The following is a 23,141-nucleotide window of genomic DNA, read 5'->3' as shown; positions in this document are numbered from 1 at the left end:
TAAAGCTTGTAGCACAGTATCTGTGGCTTCTGAGCCTGTTTTCCACACTCTTTTTTTTTTGGTATATTGACATGCGCTTCAAGTTGGGACAGAAGCAGTGGTACAGGCATCCTACGTGCTACTGGTCCAAACTGGTTTGTTTTCATCCCTATATAAAATGTCATTCAAGATGAAAAAACTCGATGGAAACTAAGATTATTTTGTTTAGCAACAGGGAGCACAAGACAGAAATACAGTGGCTGAGAGGTAGAACAGTCAATAAGAAATGGTGGGAGAAAGCAAAGAGATCATTAGCCAACTCATTATGCCTGACTGATCACTTTGACCCACACAATTCTGAAGAATTGAGATAAACTGTTGTGTTACCTTGAGACTGGAAGAGTGGGCGCTTGCATTACACATTTATTATATTAACATTGTTTGGCAGCAGAGTTAATTCTTACTCCAAAAAAAATATATATAGCAGACACTTCCCATGAACAGCATCCTTTATTATAAAAATCATATAGGGTACAATATGTGTTATAGTACAGAGTCATAGGCTTGCTCTGAGGTTACAGATGGGATAACATTTACAGCCATGTTCAGTCATAGAAAACCATAAATGAACACTATTTAACCAGTCAGAAGGGTTGCCACCTGGCCGGCCAGTAAACATGATGCTTATTAAAAGGAAAAAACATCACAAATATAGGAAGGCTGCTATTTAACTCCAGAAAAGGTGGCAACCCTAGTCAGAACACAGTGCGCCACAGCTAGGGTTGCCACCTGGCCAGTATTTTACCGGCTTGACCAGGAAAAACGATGCTTGACCCCCAATGTTATTAATAGGGAAAAAATCTAAATATATAGGAAGGCCGGTATTTCTTTTCCAAAAAAGGTGGTAACCCTAACTACAGCCCTAAACTTGTGTCTGACATGTTTTTGGAATAAAGATTCTTTTGTGCATGTGCCCGTGTGTGGGATTTGTGAGTGGCAGCTGTTTATACTTTGGAGTAAGGGATGGGGTTACCAGAATGTCTGGTGAAAACAATACTTCAAGGTGGTTATTGGTTCAATGATAAGTTATTTTGCTTTATTAAGTTTGGGACCGAGGAGTGAAAGAGCAACACGTGGCGATTTACTTATTGATGGCAAAGTCAATTCATTTTGTGTCAGAATTGGGGGGGGGCATATGTAACCCCTGACATGGCAGAGAAGTTCCTGGCCCAATGACATGCAGTCGTTGCCGTTCTCTCCCCGCAGTCGTTGCCGTTCTCTCCCCGCAGCCTCCCTTGTCTAGCCGCTCCCTCCCTCTCACCACAGCTGTTCAGACGCTCTACCGACTGTCTCTCCCCAGCCAGCACGGCCTTACTCCTCCTGGCTGCTGTGCGCTTACTTCCGGTGCTGTGCGCGCTTACTTCCGGTTCTGGAGGAACAGCGCTGCGTCAGTGGTGCGCACACTGGCGAGCTGGTCACAGATTTTCTTTGATAAAAAGTTTTTGGTCCAGGGGGCAAGTGCCCTCCCTTGCCCCTATGTGTGGAGGCCCATTGGAGGTTCCAAGCGCACTCAGGAGCAGTACGTACACCATCTCCAGTCCCTGTTACAACTACTACTCCTCCACGCGCCAGTGAGAAACTAAACACTACCAACTACCAATCAGATTAGGCTATCACGTTATCACACTCTGATTGGATAGATCGTGCCGCGCGTATTCGGGCTGCGTGTACAGAGGAAAGAACAGCGCGGCGCCATGACGTGTATCTCGGTCAGTCCCCCCCTAACTCCTCCCAGTCAGACAACGGGATGGGGCAGCTGAGCTCTGTGGTGCCGCTGCTTCTGAGCGCGGTGATCGCTTCGAGTTTTGGGCAAGTGTGCGATAATGGCCGGGTGAGAGGCTCCCCTAATAGCTACTAATTCTCTTTGTTACGAAACGTTTCTCCCCGGGCAGTGCAGAGACGAACAACATACATTGGGGGAGAATTTAAAGGGGAAGTTAACGTTTATATGAACATGTAGTATCTCATATATTGTCCTGCTCTTAGTTACATTACTATTGTGGGGGAGGAGTTATACCATCATGTCACTGGATTTGTAGTGAAACACATATTATAGGTGAGGGGATTTACTCTCCCTTGAATGTAATTGCCTAAAATATATGTCAACCGTTGTAAATGATACCTAATAACATTGTGCCTGTGTGGTGGGGTGTTGTAGGGTGAGACTCTCTACAGCAGCTCTTATAAGACACACAACCCCCTTGTAAACATCAAAGTTTCTTGCTTGTGTCATGTGCCTTTGTAAATGAATTCCCTTAATTCTTAGGGCACAAATTTGCAGCAGTGTCACAAGTGTGGCCCCTACATCACTTCCCTTGTCCTGGGTGCCCAAGTTAGAGCCCTGCAGTCCTGATCCTTGATGGTCAGCGGGTCTGGGTTGCGGATAAGGTACTTGCGGGTCGGGTTGCAGGTCCAAGTGGGAAAGAATGCAGGTTGCAGGCACAGGTTCCAAAAAATGGACCCGCGCAGGACTCTAGCCCAAACTCCTTGCCCCGGCTGTGGTGTCATTTTATATACAGTGAACCCTCAATTTTACATACCCTGGTTTTACATTATCCTGCATTTTATGTTAATTTGTTGTGGTCCCACCAATTTATAATGCACTTTAATTGGTGCTTTCCTTGATATTAATACTGTTTTCCTGGATTTTATATAACAATTTTGTCCAAAAATTGCTGTTTGTCCTCTAAGAATGTTATTATTAGGGATGCACCGAATTCAGGATTCCGTTCGGGAGTCTTTCTTTTTCAGCAGGATTCGGCCGAATCTTTCTGCCAGGCCCAACCGAATACTAATGCAAATTAGGATTTGGATTCAGTTCGGTATTCGGCCGTATCTTTCAAGAAGGATTCTGGGCTGTGGCTGAATCCAAAATAGTGGATTTAGTGCATTCCTTGGTTATTATTAGTGTCATGGGTTTTTAAATACTAACCAGATGTATATTTTGCCACGTTGTGTCTGTAAGTAGCCTGTCCCAATTAGTCTGCACCTCATACAGTCCTGCACTAATCACTTATTGCTTTAGATTGTGTATGTGACTATCAGAGAGGCCTTGCACACGCCCCCATAGTGTAATAATAATGCCCCCTTGTTATTAACACAGTAAGGGGCCGATTCACTAAGCTCGAGTGAAGGATTCGAATGAAAAAAATTCGAATTTCGAAGTATTTTTTGGGTACTTCGACCATCGAATTGGTTAAATTCGTTCGAATTCGAACGAATCGAAGTAAAAATCGTTCGACTATTCGACCATTCGATAGTCAAAGTACTTTCCCTTTAAAAAACTTCGACCCCCTACTTCGGCAGGTAAAACCTACCGAAGTCAATGTTAGCCTATGGGGAAGGTCCCCATAGGTTTGCTAACCTTTTTTTGATCGAAGGATTTTCCTTCGATCGTTGGATTAAAATCGTTCGAATCGTTCGATTCGAAGGATTTAATCGTTCGAATCCTTCGATCGTTCGATCGCAGGATTAGCGCTAAATCCTTCGACTTCGATATTCGAAGTCGAAGGATTTCAATTCGAGGGTCGAATTTCGAAGTATTTTTAACTTCGAAATTCGACCCTTAATGAATCTGCCCCCAAATGTTGTATTTGAAATAGAAGACGACTGCTGTGCCTATATCCTTTGAGTACTTGAAGAAAAGGTTGTTTTAACACATTTCCCTGGTTTTACATTTTCCCAGATTTGACATCATTTTTCGTGGTCCCCTGGAAAGCTTAAACTGATGGTTCTATTGTATCTGAGTGTTTCCAATGAAGTTTGAATAATCAGTGAGCGGGGCACACAGGCATTTATTGTCCTGTGGAGGGAGGGTTTGGCTTGGTTCTCTACCTGCAGATAAATCCAATTGACTATGATGTAGAGGAGTCCATTACAATTCCCTGTGTTTTGTTGCCATAAGAATAATTAAAGGAGAAGGAGACATATTCACAGTTGGGGATGGGTTACAAAATTGCTTAATTTCTATCCCAGGTCAGTGTTTTTTTCTATGAGATCACTGTGGTACTATAATCTTTCATTCCCCCAAGGTTCCCTCGCTCAACGTATGCACACTATAGTAAAGTTAGAAAAATGTCTATACAATGCAGACACCCACCTAATGCGACACAAGAAATCCCCAGGAGAATGATAGCAGATGGCAATGTGATGGAAAGTTTTCCCTCTCCTTTAACCTTTCCATGTTGCCAGTGATGCTGCCAGGAAAACAGTGTGGCCTTCATATTCTATTATAGCTGCAAATTTACATGATTATAATAACCCAATAGCAAGCAATGAGTATTTACAGGAGAAGGAAAGCTAATGAAGCAGTTTATTGCCAATAGATTAGCCACAATAATGCAAGCGAGAACACTATATTTGTTTAGGATAGCAGCTGCCATATTAGCTTGGTGTGACATCACTTCTTGCCTGAGTCTCTCCCTGCTCACTCATAGCTCTGGGTTTAGATTAAAGCAGGGAGGGGGGGGAGAGAGGAGGCAAGAGGAGAGGAGCAAACTGAGCATGCTCAAGCCTTAGCCCTGGAGGTTTAAGCTGAAAACAGGAAGTCTGATACAGAAGCCCATGTATACACAATAGAATGAAAGAAATGCAAGGTTTCTTTTGACAGAGGACTCTACTTTGAGGATTTACTGGTGACCTTTCTGATAAAGCTTATTTAGGTTTAGCCTTTCCTTCTCCTTTAAGTGCTTACACTTTGCTCATTGGCTGGAAATGTTTATGTCCGGATAGAACTGCTGAATTCCATTGTGTCCTATGTGCAGAAATCCTCTAAGCTTGTGTCGTGTTCTGACAGGGAATTGGTTCTTAAAGGAGAAGTTGTTTGTTTGTTGTTTTACTTTCTCCCCTAAATAAAGCTTTATAAGATTCTTACTGTTTAATTGTTGCTTCTTTCAGCAGTAATCATTATTAAGAGACAGGAAAGATCTTATTATACCGTAGGTTTTTCTCTCTCTAGGAAACATCTAGAGCAACAGGTTTTGCAGGTCTGGGTAGTATTAAAGCTGTTCATTTTTTAGATGTGCTGTTCATAGCAAGGTTTCCCCGCTGCACGTATGTCTGATAACTCATTATCTGAACTCGGGAATGTCAACTGTGCTGTGGGAATTAAAAACACACTGTTACACTCGGATACATGGAAATCCTTAATTCCCAGTTGCTGTTACTTCTCCATTGGTAAATGTTATTTTGCCGTGTTATTGTTCATGTTTATTTTTATTAGAATATTCAGAACACATTCTTGAAACAGCAGTTGGTACAGTATATAATGCTATGGAGACGTATGACCTGTTTGTCTTATTTTACATCTCTGAGATAATATTTAACTATATAGGTCATTAGTTATTTTCTATACCAAGTAAGGATTCAGCTGACATCAGAGAGATCATGGGAAATTTGGCCACTTCTGTGGATAGGAAAGTTGTATAAATACCGATTATTTGGTAAATGCCTTTCAATGAGATCACTTGTTGTGGTTCAGTCCTTTTTCAGAATCACTGCTGACCCCCATCAACTTTTATATTGGATTATCAATTCACCCAGTTATTCAGTTTTTTATTCAGCAGACCTCCAATTTGCAGTTTCAGCAATCTGGTTGCTAGGGTCCAAATTACCCTAGCAACCATGCATTGATTTGAACAAGAGACTGTAATTTGAATAGCTGAGGGCCTGAGTAGAAAGATTAGTAATAAAAAGTACATTAACAATACATTTTTTTATAGAGCATTTGTTTTTTTAGATGGAATCAGTGACCCCCATTTAAAAGCTGGAAAGAGTCAGAAGAAGAAGGCAAATAATTCAGAAACTATAAATATAAATAAGACCAATTGAAAAGTTTCTTAGAATTAGCCATTCTATAACACACTAAAAGTTAACTTAAAGGACCAGTAACATAAAAAAAAATGTTTAAAAATTCGTTAGTGCACAACGAAAAATAAACACTAAGACAAAAGAAAGTTTTAAATAGCAAAGCCTTTATTAAAAAATAACTTACAGAATGTCCACTTCCTGTCTGCTTCAGAAACGGCGAAAAGGCGACCATCCATCCTGCAACGATCAATTTCTTCTCCCTGGCTAGTCACTGACAGGCATCGCTTTCATCCACCTGCTGCTGTGTGTCTGTGGCTGCTGCTCCCGCTGTGTGCCCGTGACTGGCTGCTGACACTGCTCCCTGCGCTGACTCTGCCAAGCCGTCCCTTTCCCATGGTCCGAGCGCAGCCGACACTTCAGTACTGGTGGCGGCGTAAAAACACTCAGCGCCAGGCTGATGCAACAGTGACTCATTGGCCGCAGAAAGCTTTGCGCACTCATTGGCGCAGCAGCTGCACATGAATCGCCGGCACCGGCGGGACAGAACCTCAGCTTCATGGCAGTTGGGGCAGTCACAGGTGGTAGCGCCGAGCTGCGGACTGCCCGGGCCTCCACCACTCCCTGCCCCAGCCGCTACCCCTCCGCTTCCTGCACTACGCCGCCACCAGTATTGAAGTGTCGGCTGCGCTCGGATCATGGGAAAGGGACGGCTTGGCAGAGTCAGCGCAGGGAGAAGTGTCAGCAGCCAGTCACGGGCAAACAGCGGGAGCAGCAGCCACAGACACACAGCAGCAGGTGGATGAAAGCGATGCCTGTCAGTGACTAGCCAGGGAGAAGAAATTGATCGTTGCAGGATGGATGGTCGCCTTTTCGCCGTTTCTGAAGCAGACAGGAAGTGGACATTCTGTAAGTTATTTTTTAATAAAGGCTTTGCTATTTAAAAGTTTCTTTTGTCTTAGTGTTTATTTTTCGTTGTGCACTAACGAATTTTTAAACATTTTTTTTTTTATGTTACTGGTCCTTTAACTCCCTTTAGCAAACTGCAGTAGCCAGAGAGCCCTTGTGCTATTGCTTCTTGGTACTTCAGCCCCTAAACCATTGTCCTTTATTGGCATTGCACATAAACCACTTTAATAAAATATACTGGTATAGGATTTATTATCCACAATGCATGGTACTTCTGCATAAAGGATTCTTGGTTAATTGAACCGCAACATTTTAAGTCTAATTATTTATACATTAAATAACCTAATAGGATTGTTTTACCACCAATATGGATTCATGCAGCCTGGTTACCATCAAGTACAACTATTGTTTTATTATTACAGAGAAAAAGGAAATTCTTTTTAAAAATTTAAATTATTTTCTTAAATTGCAGTCTATGGGAGATGGGCTTCCTGCAATTCCGAACTTTCTGGATTTTGGGTTTCCGGATTAGGAATCCATAACCAAAGTGCTGCTATAATGAATATACGGTGGTGTAAGTGCTTTTATTCTGCTCTTTAGACTTATCGGATTTCTTTTCATTGCAGTTGAATATTCATGTGGACCTTCCAGACAAGAGTGTGTATACATGTCCTGGGAGACACTGGCCTTTTCCAGTTCAGGTATGAAATTGTCCAGTATTTCTGCAGTTTGTACAGGACTGACTGCACTCAGTGTTCACTTCACTTCTGCAATATTTTCATCTTCCAGCGTTTGCATTACAGAAATAAACTGAGCTTCTTTGCTTCCAATGCGGAATGTGCTACTTTTTTTTTTTTTTTTTAACAGAAAGTATTGTTTTTCTACAGATTTAGGGCTGAGACAGACGAAAAGATACGGGGAGATTTAGTCGCCCGGCGAAAAAATAGCTCTTCTTCGGGCAATAATCTTCCTGAACTGCCTCCCTGCCGGCTACAATCTAAATTGCCGGCGGGATGGCATTTGGAGCACCTTCGTTTTCCAAAGTCGCCCGAAGTTGCCTCAATTTAGATTCTAGATGGTGGGGAGGCCGTTCAGGGAGATTAGTCACCCGTAGAAGAGAGATTTGTCGCCGGGCAACTAATCTCCCCAAATCTTCTCATCTGTCTCTGCCCAGCTAACAACAGCTAACAAATGTTACCATTTAATTATGGGTTGGGATAAAAAATATCAATCAAAGTAACTTTATAGCCTGAAGAAAAAGCACTGATAAAGCTCTGTGTGGTGTTTGTTCCATTCAGGTAGCATGTGTTTCTACTGTCAGTTTAAATAACTTGTGTTTAGCATTTACATCATAGTGACACAGTGAGTAGCCCTGTTGTCTTGCAGCGCTGGGCCTTGGTTTGATTCCAGCCAGAAAACTGTCTGCGAGGAATTTGTATGCTCTCCCCTGGTTAATTGGTGCCTGATAGAACTGACCGTAATGTGTGTGAATGCGATAGGCGCCTTTGATTGTAAGCTCCACTGGGGCTGGGACTGATGTGAATAATGTATAATATCTGTAGAGGGCTGCAGAATATTTGAGTGCATTGTAAATAAAGGATTATAATAGTAAAGTTGTCTGTCTCCCCACAGGTGTTTCCAAGCATTACCACTCATTATGAACCAGAGGTGAGATCACAGAGTACTCAGGCAGGTAGAGCAGTGAAAGTAAAAATATTATTGGTATCTGTGGGTTCCAGCTCAGTGTTGGTAAATGAAGGCATATTGGCTGGGATACTTCTTGTTACAAGTCTGTTGTATAAGTACCATTACTATTTTAGTTGTAGATTCCCTTTTTTTTAAATTAGGTTTTTATATTTAAATCAAGTGGAGGAGAAAACAGTAATACAAACTAACAATGGCTCACATCCAGGATTCATAACATATACATACATCTGCAAATTCTACTTTATAGGGGTACAGCAAGCTCAGCTTTATCATTGTAACCTTCATCATTAGCTCTAGATTCATTTTAATTTAACCGGGAACTTTTGTGGATGTAGAGAAAAGAGGTACAGTCAGTTGCCAGATCACCGAAATTTGCTCTTTTGTTGTAGAAGTCACATGGCGCCTGTATGGACACTGAGATAGTCTATGCAACCCCGATTCCCAACAGGTAAAATCGTTTCTTGTGTCTGCCAGATAGATGGGAGCCTTTCCCAAGTGTACACAAAGTAGAGACTGGTTGATATAATACAGTGTTTAATGTATGTTTATATTTTTAAAAGGGAAATGTCCAAATGTAATAAGGAATATATATCTATATGAATCCTATTGTCACACAATCTATATATTTGCTTTTAAAAGTGGCGTGCACCGTCCAAAATGGGCCAGATATGGAGAGTATGCGTATTGTCCCCCACAGCGCTGGCTGCATAACCTTGAGGTAGGACATATTGTGATTTTATAAAGCTTTATGGGGAATGAATTATATGATTAATAACATTGCAGTACAACTTAGAATTCCATACTAAAAGAGAACAGGGTTCAATTATAGTAGAGCTGTAATCTTAGTGTTTTAGTTAAACAGAAAAAATTGTAAGTTAACCACATGTCCCATTATACTATCCACAGATAATATACTGCAGGGCAGTGCATATTCATTCTTTTTTTTATGTGGGTCTGCTCCAGTTTTTGTTATTGGTGTATAGTCAGCCGTGGGAGTCACACACTCAGTCTGATCAGTTCCTGGCCAGTACAGAGCAATTATAGAATTGATAGGGTAGGATTCCTGTTAGCATAAAGATATTTACAAGTTTGGGGGTGTTAAATTCTCTCTACCTTTATGTCTTGCAGCATGGAGGGGTTGTTTTCTTGTACCATCCCTGTGTTCACCCCAAGCTGAAAAAAGCACTTGTCCATGGAGCTCGCTCCTGCCTATACAAGCACATAATCACCCCTCACATGAACCTTTCAACTGAACGGGTATGGAATTTGTTTTTACTGACTTTAAGGGAGTCCCAGCACTGAGAATGATGATCTATTGGCCTGTCATATTGGAATTTATTTTTAAAATATGTGCATGAAATGCACATCTATGGTTACATTTTATCCTTCAAATTTCATTGCTGGAGTAACCCTGTCATTTGCATATTTATTTTGTATACTTTTTTGATGGAAGGATATACAAGCACTTTGTCATGATGCTCTTTCTCCCTTTATTATAAAACCTATATGTGCATTATTTCTTGAGGGTAGAATCAGTTTTACTTTTTTTTTGTTACAGTTTTACAGGAACGGCCTTTAATACTTGGCCTATTACTGACATTGGTGGTTTTGCTGGGGGTTGTATGAATTACCTTGTAGCTTTCAATGAAGCGTTTATGTCTTATCATATTATGCTCTGGCCTGTTGTGTTCTTTCTTCAGCCTCTTGCCCTGGTCACCTGGGGCTCCACTCTGGAGATGTCACATATAGATCTCTGTGAAGTTAGAAACTGGCTAACGGCCAACATGGACAGGACTAGAGAACGAGAAATGGACATGGATGGTTCGTATCAGGACTTGCTTGTCCGGCCATCGTCGGTGTTCTTTGATAAACATGACAAGAAGCTTTGCCCCAAAGTTTGCTGCCAGGTAAGAAACAAATCTCTCCTAGCTTTGCCAATAGATTTTCACAGAGCTTTTCAATGCTAAGGCAGAAATAACACCTTACTACTGATCTTAGCAGGTTATTTTAATATTGTATTTCCCCATGTTTGGGCCATGCAGTGATTCAGATAGCCGTGGGTATCCACAATGGTAGGTGGGCATTGAGCAGGTCATTGGCAATAGAGTGCAAGTATGGAGAGGGTGTGGGTTGAATCACCTGCAGGTCAGGTCCAGAAGAACATTTTACTCTTATAAAATCTGTTGATGAATAAACCATAGTGTCTGCAAGCTTGTACTAGTTGTGACCAGTAATTATAATATTGTTTATATCAAAAGGGTGAGCCTCTTAATTAATGTATTTATATACAAGAGCCTGCACAAAAACACATATTTGTATACAAGAAAATACATCTCATATAAAATTACTTTTCTTTATATCTTAAGCAAGAAAACTGTGGTTTGAAGAGAAGAAGAAGGGACTCTGCATTACTTGGTTCTGCCCATATATTAGCAAGCACTCCTATTTATAATGCCAGTGCAAGAATAATGAACAGTACTGCAGTGTCAGTAGAACAAACAGCAGTTGATGCCAATAAAAGTCAGCCTGTAATCTCACACACAGTATTGAGGACTACTTTATCATCTTCAACATCTGAAGATAAGGTTCACGTAACATTAGATCCGTCTGGTGTGTCTGAAAAAAAAGATGACCTTGTAGATCCAGGTGGAAGCCGTTATATGGAGAGCAATGTTTCTGCTTTACTACCAGAATCCACCTTCATGAACACTTCCAAAGGCTCTCCTGACATGAACTTGAATTCTCCAACTGTACAGAGCAGGAACACATCCAATGATCTAGGGGGCAGCCAGACTGTGCCATCTCCAACTTCCCATGCCAAAAAGAGTCAGGCACTTCGACAACCCACAACAATAGCATTGCAGGAAAAACTACTGTTGAGGGCCCAGGTACTGCAACAACCACCCAACAAGAAGAAAAGATGCCTGAGCCTCCTGTGGGTCTTTCATCTTACTACTGCCTCCCAAACCAACTGCTGCCGTTATAGAAGAAAAAGAAGAGTGCAGTTGCAAGCACAAGCCAACAAAAGAGGCATCGGCTGCAGCACAGAAGGCTTCTGGTGTTGGACAAATAAAAGCCTCAGATGTGTTTGTGTCTACCCCACGAACAGAGGAGGCCAGGCATGGGCAGCTGCATGTCTCACTTTCCTATTTGTGTTGTTGACTTTGTCTGTTTTGTACACACAACTCTACAAGAAGTTCCGCAAGAGCCAAAGTCTGTATTGGCCCCAGAAGGAATTGCAGCTGAGACAGAGACTGTGGCTTGTGAGTAGAAGAATCTGAGCATTGGGGTAATTGGCAATAAGGGTGGATTGAATTTATAATCTGTTCACTATATAACACATTAGCCTAATTCCATGCGTGGCAGGTGGAGAAACTATCCTTGTTAACTCCTAGTATTCTTTTTAAATTTTTTAAAAAAAAATGCTAAATAACTGAAAAACCACCAGAATAAAAAATTACCCGAAAGTTGAACAACGCCTTAAAAGGAAGATTTACAGAAAACTAAAATGTTTAACAGTGTTATTACACATATGTGTTGGGGTTGGGATATTCCCAGCATGTGTTTGGAAAGAATTGTGCATGAACTGCTGCTGTGTAATGCTGCTAGTTTGTCTTATTTAAGAAGGCTAATATTATCGACATTGAACCTGTAAGTGAGTCTGGCTTTTCATCTGTTTGCCCATAGTACTTTTATGGAAAGATGCTCCAATTGACCAGTTTTCTTTAATTCTATCCGGCAGCTGTTGTTAAGAGGAGGCTGATGCCAGGTCACTCCAAGAGGAAGAAGTGGATTAAACACAAGAAAACACCGGTGCTTCTATATGAAAGTTTAAGTGAGAGTTCAGAATAGAGTATTTCATATCTTTGACTACTCTGTACAAATGCACTTTACATCATTGGGTGAACTGCCACTTTGGTAAAGGGCATCGTAACTGAGCGGATCCAAATGAAGTCTGTAATCGAAGCCAATGGAGAACCTTTTTTTTTTTGGTTTTTTCTCTCTGTCTCCTAAAATTGGACATGTATCACTTTTAGTTAGATGCCAGGAATCTACAGCTGTGTGTAAAGAATGATGAAGTGAATATAACGTTTCTGAACAGTATCTCAGAGTCTTGTCCATCACAGGATCTTTTGTTATAGACTGCCTTCATTTAATTATTGTGCCATGCAAAGTCTGAGCCAAATCATTTCCCTATGGTGCTTGTTTCTCAATGTACATTTCTGTACCCACGTTTTACATATCCGCCCCTGCATACCCTCTCAGCCAATCATTTATACAGGTGCTCTGTGTGGGCTTCAGTACAAAATGGCAAAATCTGTAGCAGGTGGTTCTATACAGCAGCCCATAATTGTATATCTTTCTGTATGTAGACGGTAGGTAGATCTAAATTTTGGGTAAATATTTATAAATATATTTATTTTATATTGTTTTGTAAATGTATTGTAACATGATTGCTTATTGTATAGTTTTATAATAAACCTACTGTCTATGCTACAATTATTTTTGTTTTTTATGCTTTTTTTGTGTGCTTTACATATAATAAAAATTACATTCGGGTATTGCAATCCTATATTCAGATGGTACTGACTAAGCATGAAAATGACAGGGAACATCAAGGTATAACAAAGTTGTTTCTGCCTGGTCTCCCGTCTTCCTTACACTTCCTACAGAGATCCCAAGATGGAAGAGGAGATAATTTAATGTCTCCTAAACGTTCTATCATGCTGTCTAGGGAAGTTAAGGGATATGGAGTCCCCCAAATTTCTTTCTCTATTGCTTTAGCTTGGATTTTGCAAGTAACAAAGACCACTTTTGGTCTTTTGAGTACATCTATAATGCAACAACAGCAATGGATTTGGCACAGTAAAGCAATGTAAAGTGCAGTTATTTAATTCCCCACAATAACATTTCTATGGGGTAGTAGACTAATAATTATTACATTTCCCTCTTGTGTGCTTCATGAGCTAAGTGGGCAGTCAGTGCTGAAACACTGCATGGCTTTTTGTATGTAGTTTGTATTCATCCACTGCCCTCCTTGCATCTCTTTCCTACCTCCATGATCCTTCACTTCAGCCATTCTCCATCAGTTCTGTGCCCTACAGGTGTTGGATGGCTTTTAAGCAAGGGATAAAACACAAGGTTTCTGAAAACAGCTCTTAATCCAAACTTAATTCAGGGACTGGTCCAACTGACATCTGGGAGTCAGGAAGGAAATTTCCCCCACCCCCAGGGCAAATTGGTGAGGCTTCAGATTGGTTGTTTTTTTGCCTTCTCTGGATTCAATAGCAGTTGCACTTGATGGACACATTTTTTTCTTTTCAACTCATCTACTATGTTACTATGTGAGAATTGGATGCATGGAATTTCCTGATGCAGTTAAAAAGTAATGGTCACATATTTCAGATGGATAATATATAATATTAGCTGCTAAGAGGTGCTGTATTTATATAGCATTTGCCCTATACAGTTTTCCACATTACACATTAACATTAACAGGGAAAAAGAAGAAGCAATACAAAGCAGAGCCACCTATACATGGCACTCACAATAAGTTGCTTCTGTTTAGAGCTTTATTTTTTTACATCAGTGCAAAATATATAGAGCTGTTACATTTATCAGTGTCTATAAATCTTTCTATTTAGGAGTTTACAATGCAGTGCTGTGAAATATGGAAATGGTGAGAAGGGTCTATAGATAAAGAATGTAGATAATTGTCAGCGTGTCATGCTTCAATAAAGACATACGTCCCACTAAACCTCCAAAAAGGTTTGGAATTCTGGCAGCATAGATAGGTGCCATTTAAAATAGAAGTTCCTCTAAGCAACAACTTGGTGTTTGTCCAGATAATGGCCACCAGCCTACTAATATGTGGGAACTGTTGAGGCAACTTCCAATTTCCCCTGAAGGAGCTGAAGTGAACACAGAATCTCAGCACAGTTCTGGAACTCTGATACAATTAGAATCCATCAGTGTAGATATAATACAACTCTGTTAGGAGTTTCATTTGATACCCTTGTGGACTGCAGGGATTTCAGCTCTGCCCTTAATGTTTTACTAATAAATCATATTCTCAACTTGATAACTCCAATCAACTTTAAACATTTGCTCTTAGAGAAGTTTTCCTTCTCTGTAGTGCCATAGCAATGTCCTCTGTAGTGCCAATGGCTCTCTAGTGCTTGCATGTCACTCCATGTTGCCTGCCGCATGATACTGCTGGTGGTCACATGACTCACCTAGTTCAGTTACCTGTTCAGTTGGTTCAGGCCAACTGCCTTTTGGACAGTGAGGAGAGGAGACATGGAGTGAGAGTGGTGATAGATAAAAGTGGATAATTGCGATAGAGCTTAAATAAAATTTAAAAAACCAGTATAGGAGGAGAGATTAACATGGAGGTGAGAAAGAAGAGGAGTCGGAATTCGGAGGAGGAAGGACAAGGCGAGAAAAGGAGATGGAGTGATGGAGATTTAGAAGAGAAGAAGAAAAGCCTGGTGAAAAAGAAAACCAGTGAAGATGGGGGCAGTAAAAGGAGAAGGAGAGAAAGAGAGCTGGAAGAGAAGAAGAAAAGCCCAAAGAAAGGAAGACCCGTGGAGATACGAGCAATAGCAGAAGGGGTGATGGTGATTTAGAAGACAAGAAGAAAAGCCTGGTGAAAAGGAAGACCAGTGAAGATGGGGGCAGGAGAAGGAGTGAAGGACAGATAGAAAGAGAGGAAAAGCCCCATACAAAGGAAGAACTGTGGAGATTGGAGCAATAATAGGAGTGAAGGTGAGTTAGAAGATCAGAAGAAAAGTCAAATGAAAAAGATCAGTGTAGATGGGGGCAGTAAAAGGAGAAGGAGTGAAGGACAGGTAAAAGAAAAGGAGAAAAGCCCCATGGAAAGGAAGACCAGTGAAGATGGGAGAATAAAAGGAGAAGGAGTGGAGATGAGTTAGAAGAGCGGAAGAAACACCCCATGGAAAAGAAGACCCGCCAAGATGGGAGCAATAAAAGCAGGAGGAGTGAATTAAAAGACAAGGAGAAAAGCCCCATAGAGAAGAGTGAAAAGTTACAGTTAGAAGAAAGAAAAGTCAGTTGGAAAAGACCAGTGAAGGAGTGAATAAGGATCAAAATCAAGAAGTCCAGAGGATCCTTAGAAGGTAAGAAAACCCAGTTGCAGCTTTTATGCTTAATCTCTCCCCTAACTTTCTAATAAGAAGTTGGCCCCATAGGATTTATCTGCCCTAACTTGCTGGGATGTCTTTTTAACAGGATTTCAGCAAATAATATGTTTGCCTGATGGTTATAGCTTGCTGATTTACCCAAGGTCTTGTTCTGATTAAAAATTACCCATCTTTTTATTCATTCTTTCTTCTTTTTTTTAATCTTGGTATGAAACTAGGGCTGGTTTACTATAAGGGAAAATAAAATCACCAGTGATATTGCCAGTATCAACCATCAGGGCTGGTTTTCTATAGTATAGGAAATTAGTAATATCAGTGATGATGCCAATGTCAACCAATCAGAACTGCTTTCATCTTCTACCTTGTATGTAACTGTTCAAATCTAATTACTGGTTGATTCTGATGAACATCACTATCAACTAATGGTCCTGCCGTGTCAATATGTCAGAAACCCAGGCTTCCAGCATTCTTAATATATAATCAAGGGTTTAAGTTTTCTGGGAGATGTATTCATGGGGGCCATCTGGGGGAGGCACATAGGTGTAGGTGTCCCTCTCCAGTCCCTTGTGCTGCCTCATATTAAGGAGCCCTGCCTTGTGCTTGCTGATGGGTTTATTAATATATGCTATGTACAGGTTATTTGTAATACAAGGTACTAATGGAGTTTTTTTCCCTAACTAGGTGGAAGCGCAGCGAAGAAACTCTGTGTGGATATCAGCAGACCTGTCCCCCTGGATATTAAGAACTACAGGTTTTATTCAGAGCTGGGAAAAGGAGGCTTTGGCCGGGTAAGTGAATTGTACCTAACCTTTTAGTTTGTAAACCCTATTGTACTCTGTAATCCTTGTCTGTTATCCACCATTTATTCCCTGTTTTGCTATAACTGCAGTAAAGCACTGCGTATCTTGACAGCGCTATATAAATAAATGATGATGAAGTGAAAGGCTTCCCATAAATGATTTCTCTTGGTATAAATCATAGGGAAGCAGAAAACATAGACGAAAATAAAGTAGTTTAGTATTATTACTCACTGTTTTGTAAATACAATTCTGAAGAATATCATTATAAAGTGGTGATATAGAATGGGACATTTATGTTGGGGAAGGAATCACTGGAAGATACTATTTCTAATTAATTGGGGAGACTAAACCTCCCGAAATCTTCATTATTCTCCACCTATGGTGTAAAGTGAAAACAGATAACTTTTTCATTTTAGCCTCTCAGTGTTTAGCATTTATCTTTTACCAAACACCATGTCATATCTAATATTTGCCCTTCGTTATTAGGTGATGTTGGCTTCGTTTACAACCGAAGAAGCAACTGGTAGCAGTAAAGATCATGCAGAAAAGTCCAGACAAGAACAACTTCAACATCATGATGAAGGAGGCCCGAGTGCTGTCGGTCGCTAGAGGAAGCACATTTTTATGTCATTCCTACGCAGCTTTTCAATCAGAGGTAAATACTGCTATTAATTGCATATCATCTCTTTAAAGGGAATCTAGCATTTAAATGAACTTTTAGCATGATTAGACCAGTGTTAGGCAAACTATGCGGTGGGGTCTCATTTGCTCCTCATACATGGCTGTTTCTATATCTCCATGGAGCGCCAAGATGTTGCTTTCCACTTATTCACATTACCACTTCTATTCAGACAGTTTTAAAAGTTTTTGGGTAGGAGGATGGATATTCTAGGTCTCACCTTCTTCTATTCTCTCTTTAACAGCTGGAATCCTTCTTCGTCCTGGAGTATGCCAGCGGGAAATCTTTAATGCAAATGATTCTTCGCAAAGGAAATCTGCCAATGGCAAGAATCATGTAAGTGACATTAGGACCCATTTACAGTACATGGGACAGGGAGCAAACTGGAAAGAATAGATGCAGCCCACCATGTTTTTCATACTTTGCTCACTGCCTACCTCTTAGTCCTTAATAGCTCTTTGTTCTCCATAATGGCAGCAGTGTATTACAGAGGGACAAGCTTGAGTAGCAGTGTCACCTTTCCTGCACCCGAACTTGTGTTTCATTCAGGTGCTCTAGTTAAGTGGGTGCAAGATGCGGCCTGGCCCTGTACCCTTGCCATAGATAAGTACAGGGCTGCTTTGTACCTGAATTATATTAATTGTTATTAACAGAGAAATTGGGGTACATATTCCAAAGGTCCATGTAGTACTTATTTGTCTGTATAAGCTGCCCAACTTAATGAATTTTGTTTCTGCTGCATATTGTCAGGCCCAGACTGGCAATCTTGAGATTCTGGCCAATGCGAAATGAGTTGCTAAAAGATGCCATAGACTTACAATATCACCCCTCCCAGCGCCCCAAACCAATGGCCCATTTTTTCATTTCTTTGGTTTAACCTTATTAATAAGAACATGAAAAGTTTTTAAGGAATTTTAGCTGGATCACTTTAATGGATTTTCTCGGGGACAGTGTTACTAGAGCTCTTTTATAAGTGGAAAACGCTGGGCACTTGAATGGGCTGAATTTGTTCCCATAACAAGTTACATATGTAGCATGTTTGCCTGTGCTGTCAGTAAGACGTGTTCTGCACCCTTTTGTATGTTACACTTAGATATTTGCATCAGATGCAAGCACAGAGAACACTGCGAGGCAACTCTATAGTTAACTGTAACAAATCCTATGTAATGAATGTGATGTAGGAACAATGATGATTTTCTTTTTGTAAAAGGTTCTACACAGCGGAGATGGTGGTTGCCCTCCAGTTCCTGCACTCTAAGGGCATCATTCATCGGTGAGTAAATTCTCAGTATATTGTGTTGTCTCTATGTGCTTTCTGACACATAGATTCACTGAGTGATGATGGACTGTCACCACTACATGTGCTGTAGGCAAGCATTTCCCATAGTAGCTACTCATCTCTCCCAACTCGTTTTTAAATTAGTCAATACAAGAAAGCACTTACACAGTCAGACTGCAGGGTGCTGTTAGAAGTCATGGGACCCCCATACTACATAGAACTCCCCCATACAAGTCCAGGTTTTTATCCCACTGCCAGGTTGACCCCTCACCCCTGTGGGAGGTGGGCAAATCCAACAAAGTAGAACATGGCCCCAATTAAAAGAATGTAGAATATTTTACAGAACACACACTCCGTTCTGCTCAAACATGTCAACATCCCCACCCAGGACCACCATGAGAAATCACAGGCCCCATATGACAACATTTCCTGGGCCCCCTGGGCTGCGCCACCGCAAGCCCCACCTAAAGGTCCGCCCTCCCCACCACACAGTAAAAAAAACAAGAAAAATATTGGTGGCTCGGGTTCCCACATGTTAATAAAAAGATATTGGTGGTCAGGGCCCCCCATAAAAATATATTGGTGGCTAGGACCCAACATGAGAAAAAAAAATTGGTGGCCAGGCCAACCCCCCCCCCACATTATAAGAAAATTGGTGGTCAGGGCCCCTAAACGTCCATGCCTTCCAAAGTCAGCAGGTCTGAAAAAGCAGGGGGGCCCGGCTAATCAAGTAAGTGTGGCGTGGCCGGGGCCCCCCTTACCCTCGGGGCCCCATACAACTCTCCCCCTGTCCCCCCCTGATGGCTGCCCTGTCCCCACCCAAATGCTACTAATTCCCTCTGCAGGTCCAATATCTTTTTTATTCTATGAATTGTACCTTCACATTTCCTTGGGTTCTCTGTTACTATTGGCCCCCCTGCAGGATCCCCACTCTGATGGCAGCCTACTTATAGGGGCAGTGGAGGGCAATGTTGGTCCCGAGAACTGTTACCTATTTAAATTGCTCCTAATTCTTATCCTACAGTGACCTAAAACCTGACAACGTGTTGGTGGACAGATACGGCCATATCAAGATCTGCGACTTTGGCCTCGCCGCAGAGAACATCTTCGACCAGACAAGAACCAACGGAGTAATAGGAACCCCTGGATACCGCGCACCAGAGGTGACAACAAACATTTAAAATACCAAACATATTCACCTTTAAATTAACCTTTAGTCTCATGCAGAAATATTCGGAGACAATTTGCAATTGGTCTTCATTTTGAATGATTTAGCTTTTTGTTCAGCTGCTCTCTATTTTGGAGTTCCAGCAGCTATCCGGTTGCTAGGGCTCAATTGAACTTAGCTACCAGGTGCTGAATTGAATGAGAGCCTGGGAAATGAAAATGAATGGGCCTGAATATAAAGATAAATAATAAATGTTTCAGTAACAACAAACTGTAGCCTTACACTGCAATATGATTTTGGCTGAAGGGGGTCATTAACCCCCATCTGAATGCTGGAGAGAAAGGCAAATAATTGAAAAATTATAAAAGATAAAAAAACTAAGACCAAGGCAAAGGTTGCTAAGAATGTGACGTTTTATAACATACTAAGAGTTGACCTGAAGGGGAAAAACAACCCATTTAAATGAGAACAGCATCTCTGATAATACCACACGTATTTGATCTGTGCTCATTTAATATTAATTAATATTATTAATATATTAATTAATAGTAATACAGAAGTTAAATGTAATCCATCTGCAATTTAATATGGAAATAACATGTTATTTTATGTTCTGCAAGTACCCTATCAAGTTCATGACTCATGTTTTCTCTGTAATCATTTTGTTTCATAGGTTCTATCAAAGGCAGAGTATAACGCAGGCGTGGATTGGTGGTCTTTTGGGATTACCATGTACCAAATGGCCACGGGCAGCTTGCCATTTTCACCATCAGGCAGTATTTTAAGGCAATTCTTTGCAATAAAGAAGAATACGCCGTATTACCCATATTATATGAGCAAGGAAATGCTGGACCTCCTGCCAAAGGTAAATATCCAGAGCCAGATTTACATAGCAGACGCCCCTCAGATTTTCATCCTTCATCATCATTCATCTTTTTCACCAGAGCAATGGGGATTGGCGCACAGGAAATTTAAAAAAACTATTGTATCTCATGCGCATCCCCAGTGTTTCTGAATCATTGTGGGTGTGGTTGGGCAGCACGCCGCCCCCTAAAATCCTGCCACCCTAGGCCCGGGCCTTGGTGGCCTCTCTACAAATCCAGGCCTGTTAATATCACCCAAAGAACAATTACAGATCAATTAGTATAGTGTGTGTATATATATATATTAGTGCTAGGAGGTACATGACATAGCACCTGCAATATTAGAATTCATGTTTCTTTTTAGCTTTTGGAGATGGATGAGAATCAGCGGATCGGTGTCAACGGAAACATCAGGGAGCACGCTTTCTACAGCACAGTGAAGTGGGAAGAGCTGGAGAACCGGAGAGTGAAGACCCCTTTCCAGCCAGGAATGGTAAATACATGTGCTATATATGATACATCCACCCACTCTCACACATTGGGTTGGGCTTCACTTAGATAATAAAACATATTGCTAACAGTAACTTTCCCAAAGTTCTAGTAGTATCCAAGACTGATAAAACACAATTCACCTTCAGACTTCACCCAAACTGGACTTCAGCTTGGTCTCCACTGTGGTAATCACTGTAACAAGGACAGATAATCACGTGTCCATAGTGAGGTTAATGGGTCCCTTATTCATTTATTAACAGTTACCTTTTTCAATAGCTCATTCCTTGGCCCTCAGAAACTTTTTGTAATTTTATATCTAGTATAGGTAAATCTAAAAAACAACTGGACTTGCTGAGCTGAAGATATTTCACTACTCATCCGAGCAGCTTCTTCAGCTCTTCAATGATTACTCAGCAAGTCCAGTTGTCATTTAGATTTACCTATACTAGATATACCATGACCTGGATGAATGAAAATCTTCATAGTCTTTTTGTAATTTTATTTCCAAAATAAAGTCATTGGGTTTTGGTGGATAGTGATAGTCTGATTTTAACTTTTCCCTGCTTCTCATTTTTCTGGGCATTAATATCTGAATCCAGTAATCACTTTTTACAGATAATTAAAGCCACATATTAAGTTACGACTTATCTTGAGTGAAATGAAGTATGTAAGAAGCACCTTGTTTCCTTTCATATAGCCATCAGCAGATGACTTCACTGAAATCCCGCTGTCATTCTCCTCTCAAATTCGGAACGAGGAAACCAACTTGGCAGATTTCTCCCACGTGGATCCCAGCTGGAGTTGGCAGGAGTAAGGCATTGGTTCTAATATGGGAAAACATCAATACTGCCTGGACAATACAACAACCTGGGCCAATTGACATCATACCCTCTATGGCAAGCTGCACCTCTCAACAACTCATCCACCTGCGTCTGCCATCAATGTCGCCACCACACGGGATCCCTGGCTTTGACTTGGAGAAGAGAAAAAGAAAGAATGGAAGAGTTAACCATCGTGAGTATAAATGTTATATGAAATGAGACAGTGTAGAGTAATGTAAAAGATTAGGCTGGTTTTAGGTCTTTAGATAAAATGTTATACAATAGTTTATGGACAGGATAATAGATATTATATAACTATTGACAGGCAAGCATCTAGAATAAGGTAGAAAAGAAAACATATGCTCTATAGAAACTTCTCTTAAAATACATCTAAAATCATTTTCTTTTAGGGAAGGAAGGGCGGGTTGTTATCACTCAGCAGCCGCTGAGCTCCCTAATGGTAAGTAGTGGTAAGTATACCCCCTGGAGACTTGATTATATGGGGGTTTATTGTTATCACCTTACCATTGTATATATATATATATGTCTGTATGTGTTTGAGATTGAGTGTGTGTGTGTGTATGTGTGAGAGTGAGTGTGTGTGTGTGAGAGTGAGTGTGTGTGAGAGTGAGTGTGCATGTGTATGTGTGAGAGTGAGTGTGTGTGAGAGTGAGTGTGCATGTGTATGTGTGAGAGTGAGTGTGTGTGTATGTGTGAGTGTGTGAGTGTATGTGTGTGTGAGAGAGAGAGAGTGTATGTGTGTGTGAGAGTGTGTGTGTGCATCAGTTGAATTAGCTATTTGCAATGCTCACCCATTCCTTGAACAGGAGAACACTGAGTTGAATTCCCTTTTGGAATCCGCAGGCATTTCTGTATTGGAAATGACCTGTTCTCCCTTTCAAGGAATCAGTCACTAGTATCAGGTTATTTTTATAACCTGGTGCTTCATTAATGGCATGCCAATACGGGAGCAATAGAATTGAACCCGTACACTCCCTATGTGGCATTGTATTTCCTTTACAAGGCTACTGTCGATCCAGGGACATGTCCGATTGCCATTTTGGAGTCAGGAAGGAATTTTTTTCCCCTTCTGAGGCAGATTGGAGACCGCCTCAGAAGGGGGTTTTTTGCCTTCCTCTGGATCATCTAAATTTATTTAATTGCAAATAATTGCCCATTAAAATATAAATATAACCTAAATACAACCCCATGAAAATGGAAAAGGCATGTCAAAAACTAAATTAAATAAGGATGTCCCAGGTTGACTTTTATAAACCATTAGTTAGAGGGGAGCAGGGTTCTTGGAGAGGCTACTAAAAGAAGAACTTAATAATTATAGCATGTGTGATATTCTGGAATGTGTAGGAATGTTGTATGGTTGTGTGAGATATGTGTGTGTGAATGTGAATATTGGCT

General features: G+C 40.9%; 1 protein-coding gene, 1 long non-coding RNA gene and 1 pseudogene across 2 annotated transcripts; all 3 read left to right on the top strand.

The window, feature by feature from the left end:
* Window positions 1–1,858: 1,858 nt before the first annotated feature.
* LOC121399850 lies at window positions 1,859–16,930 on the top strand. The gene is made up of 3 exons (XR_005965291.1): window positions 1,859–1,870; window positions 16,305–16,411; window positions 16,910–16,930. It is a non-coding gene; the product is annotated as an uncharacterized LOC121399850 (long non-coding RNA).
* LOC121399849 lies at window positions 8,917–12,335 on the top strand (annotated as a pseudogene).
* A 6-nt stretch (window positions 16,931–16,936) lies between the features above and the next one.
* On the top strand, window positions 16,937–21,901 carry LOC121399847 (protein kinase C delta type-like). The gene is made up of 7 exons (XM_041581689.1): window positions 16,937–17,078; window positions 17,347–17,438; window positions 18,313–18,375; window positions 19,406–19,544; window positions 20,223–20,414; window positions 20,777–20,905; window positions 21,602–21,901. The coding sequence occupies exons 1-7, from the start codon at window positions 16,962–16,964 to the stop codon at window positions 21,716–21,718; spliced, it is 849 nt and encodes a 282-aa protein (XP_041437623.1). The 5' UTR covers window positions 16,937–16,961; the 3' UTR covers window positions 21,719–21,901.
* Window positions 21,902–23,141: the final 1,240 nt, after the last annotated feature.

This window comes from Xenopus laevis, chromosome 2L, assembly GCF_017654675.1.
Source record: "Xenopus laevis strain J_2021 chromosome 2L, Xenopus_laevis_v10.1, whole genome shotgun sequence".
Classification (NCBI taxonomy): domain Eukaryota; kingdom Metazoa; phylum Chordata; class Amphibia; order Anura; family Pipidae; genus Xenopus; species Xenopus laevis.
This window is presented reverse-complemented; position numbering and strand designations above follow the sequence as displayed.